The sequence below is a fragment of the Carlito syrichta genome, unplaced genomic scaffold, assembly GCF_000164805.1.
Source record: "Carlito syrichta isolate Samal-C Ts95f unplaced genomic scaffold, Tarsius_syrichta-2.0.1 Scaffold314605, whole genome shotgun sequence".
Lineage (NCBI taxonomy): Eukaryota > Metazoa > Chordata > Mammalia > Primates > Tarsiidae > Carlito > Carlito syrichta.
In genome coordinates this window covers 254,472-258,296 of record NW_007258701.1, presented here as the reverse complement: position 1 = coordinate 258,296, position 3,825 = coordinate 254,472, and the positions used below count along the sequence as shown (strand labels likewise).

The window sequence follows — 3,825 nt, the reverse complement described above, 5'->3', positions numbered from 1 at the left end:
GGGCGCCTGCCGGGCCTGGTCGCCTCTGGCCCCCCGCGGTCCTGGACGGGGCAAGGCACTGAGGGCCCTGACTCGGCGTGGGGTCGGGAGGAGGATGGTTTGGACGCATGCCCCTGGGAAATCATAGCCATAATTATCTGCGTTTATCCACCGCCTGTGCCCCGCTCGTAAGCCCCACATGAACCCTATTAGGCAGTTTCTCCAATTGTTTCCATTTCATCAGGGAACTGAGGCCCAGAGATGTCTAGCAAGCAGCCCTCCGGAGTTTATCCAGCTGGTAAGAGGCAAAGCTTGAATTCCCATGGTCTTCCTGGTGGTTGAATCATAGCACCAGGAACAGACTCAGTTCACCCCTTAGGAGGGAGGAGCCAAAGGCGTCCATCCCTGTGAGACCTCTAGGAACCAGAGCTTGGGAACAAGCCAGTGTTGACTGTGCCGCATCACCTCCTTCAGGAAGTCTCCGCGGATACCCCTACCTTCCTGGCTGGGTTGGGTCTGAACTTAGCTGACAACATCTGTTTAAACATGTGTCTGCCATACTTGGGCTTGTCTTGTTCAGTAATACCAGCCTGGCCTAGAGTAGGCACTCAGTAAGTGCTTATGAAATGTGAATAGGTGATTCGCTCAGTGAACAAAGGCCCGAGGGCTGGAGAAGGCAGAGGAGTTCAGGGAGGAGGCCCATAGGAGTAAAACTTGGGAGACATCAAGTCCCTTGCTATGTGCTTTTTTTTTTGAGTTGGGGGCTTACTTTGTAGCCCAGGCTGGAGTGCAGTGGCATGATCACAGCTCACTGCAGCCTTGAACTCCTGGGCTCAGGCAGTCCTCCCACCTCAGCCTTCCAAGAAGCTGGGACTATAGGCACACACCACCACACCTGGCTAATTTTATTTATTTGTTTGTTTAGTTATTTATTTTCGAGTCAGGTTCTCACTCTCTCCCAGGCTGGAGTGCAGTGGCAGGATCATGACGATCATGGCTCATGGCAGCCTCAACCTCCTGGGCTCGGTTTATCCTTCCACCTCAGCATTCCTAGTAGCAGGGACTACAGGCATGCATTATCACGCCTGGCTAATTTTTAAATTTTTTTGTAGAGGTGAGGTTTTACTATATTCCTGGACTCAAGCAATCCACCCACCTTGGCCTCCCAAAGTGCTGGGATTACAGGTGTGAGCCATGGCGCCCAGCCTGCCTGGGGCTCTTGATGGCCTCATCAAAATGGAACCTTTATTTGTGGCTCTCAAGGGACTGGGAGCTAAGGCACCCCGTTGGTCCTGCAAGGACATTCCTGAGGAGAGCAGAAGCTAGACTGGCATGGGGTGTGGTGCTGCTCTGGGTCTGGAATGTAGTGAAACCAGTGGGTCAGGCTGCTTAGGGCCCCAGGCTCTGGTCCTGGGGTGGTCTCTTCTACCCTGAGCTGCCATCTTTACAGTGTTCACCCCCCTACACCCCCAGCCCAAGTACAACGATGTGACTAAAAAGAAAATGTTTATTCTTCAAGAAGAGAAACAGAGGAGAGGGTGAGGGGTGAGGACTTCGGGACTTAGAAGGTTAGGGCAGCTGGTCTGTGGAACTTAGAAGGTTAGGGCAGCTGGTCTGTGGTTGTCCAGGTAGCGCCGCAGGGCCGTGGGATAATCGGTCATGACGCCAGAGGCCCCCAGGTTGAAGGCCACTTCAAAATCTGACTCTTCATTAAGGCACCAAAAGACCACCTGAGCGAGGAAGGAGGGGCTTGTAGTTTCCAAACAAGTTTACCTGGAACTTCCCTTTACATCTAGAAGCTGGGAGCTCTCCTTCTCCATGGAGACCTCCCAGCTGTGGAGTGCTGGAGCTATTACATTTTCAGGAATTTTGCAAAGTGATTATGAAACCAAGCCATTATTGAAAATTAAATTGTGCTGGGCTCGGTGGCTCAGCCTGTAATCCCGCGCCTTTGGGAGGCTGAGGTGAGTGGATTGCCTGAGCCTGTGGGTTCGAGACCCGCCTGGGCAGGCAAGACCTCATCTCTACAATACATAAAAAAATTAGCTGGGCATGGTAGCGTGCGCCTGTAGTTTCAGCTACTTGGAAGGCTGACGCGGAAGGATCGCCGGAGCCCAGCAGGTCGAGGCTGCGGTAGCCGGAAGCGGCCACTGCACCACTCCAGTCTGGGTGACAGAGTGAGACTCCAACTCAAAAAAAGAAAAGAAAAAAAAAAAGAAAATTAAAAAAAAAGAAAATTAAATTATATAAGCTTACTATTAAATAAATTGTATTTAAAATAAAGACATTAAATACTGAAAACATTATCAATTTTTAATTATATTACTACTTTTTTGAGTCGGGGTCTCACTCTGCCACCCAGGCTGGAGTGCAGTGGTGTAATCATGGATCTGTGTAGCCTTGACCTTCTGGGCTCAGGTGATCCTCCTGCTTCAGCCTCCTGAGTAGCTGCGACTACAGGCATGCGCCACCATGCCCGGCTAATTTTTTTATTTTTATTTTTTTGCAGAGGTGAGGTCTCACTATGTTGGTCTTGAACTCCTGGGCTCAAGAAATCCTCCCACCTCGGCCTCCCACAGTGCTAGGATTACAAATGTGAGCCACTATGCCTGGCCATTATTTTACTACATTTTACTATTACTTATGTTCTTGAGATTATTTATGTCTGTGGAGTCTGTAAGATGGAACTTTGTAATGGTGTGCTACCGCATATCCCTTCCCATTCTTCACTTAGTGTTTTCACGTTGGTAGCCTGAAATTGGCGAAGGTGGGAGTATTTAAGCCAGGGAAATGAATGCACAAATTTGTTTTTGCCTCCTGAAGATCCAGTTGTTGAATGTTTCCCAGCATGCCAGTGCCTCCCAGCCTGCCCCATCTCCTGCTGCTCTGTGCCTTTCCTCCCTTTCGGAGTCCTCTCCTGTGGGCACCAAGGTAGGTGGGAATGGTATTTTTATTCCAGGTAAGTGTCCTTGGGCCTCCTGATTTCCTAATAGGACCAGTGAGGGTGATGGTCAGTACCATCACCTTCGTGGTAAAGATCCAAGGAGGGTGAGGGCTGAGCTGAAAGAGCTGTGTCATTCCATGCCTCATCACCCCCACACCCAATCAGTAGCCAAGTCCTGGCCTCTCTCTGCAAGTTACCTCTCCTATCCATCCCTAGTGCTGCCACTGAAGCCATGTCCTGTCGGTGGCAGCATCAGCCCCCTAATGAGACTCACCACTTTCACATCAGCCCCACACAGTTCTCCATGTGGTAGCCCCAGTGACCCTCACTCAACAAACCTTAAGAAGATTAAGTCTCTCCTCTGCTTGAGACTCTCAAAGCCTTTCCTTCCCTTTGGACTGAAGTCTGTGCTCCTTCCTGAGAACCATAGCTGGCCAGCCTCAGCCTCTGCTGCCTTCTCTCATTCCCCTGGGCCACTTCCTCAGGCGGCAGCCTGGGGGACCCTCCCCATCCCTCTACCAGCTCCATCCGCTGTGGCACATGTAAGGCTACCTGCCTGAGCTGGTCTCCCTCCCACTCCCTAAGCACCAGCCTCCTCCCATCCTTCATGTGGCTGCTCACTCCTCACTCCTTCCATAAGGCTTCTGAGCCCACAGCACTCTGTTCCTTCCTGTCTACTGGATGCCCTTGAGGCTGCCTGCTGCACTGCTTTCCTTCCTCCCTCTGTCCTTGAAGCGAGGCTCCCATCCCCAGCACCACAGTGCCTGGAACATTCTCAGCAAAGGTTTGCTGATTAAATGACCTGGTCAAAGCTGAAGCTCGGGGGAGAGGGAGGTTGGCTGGACCTGGTTTCTCCCTTCTCTGATTTTTCTAGCCACCCTCTCTTTTTTTTTTTTTTTTTT

The 3,825-nt window shown here is 51.1% G+C and overlaps 1 protein-coding gene across 1 annotated transcript in view; it reads right to left on the bottom strand.

Annotated features, from left to right (window-relative positions):
• Positions 1-1,479: 1,479 nt before the first annotated feature.
• The window catches only part of GDPD3 (glycerophosphodiester phosphodiesterase domain containing 3), a 6,991-nt gene continuing 4,645 nt past the window's right edge, over positions 1,480-3,825 (bottom strand). The window contains exon 10 of the mRNA XM_008071648.1: positions 1,480-1,709. Within this exon, the coding sequence (XP_008069839.1) occupies positions 1,572-1,709 (138 nt within the window). The 3' untranslated portion in view covers positions 1,480-1,571. The remainder of the gene's footprint in view (positions 1,710-3,825) is intronic.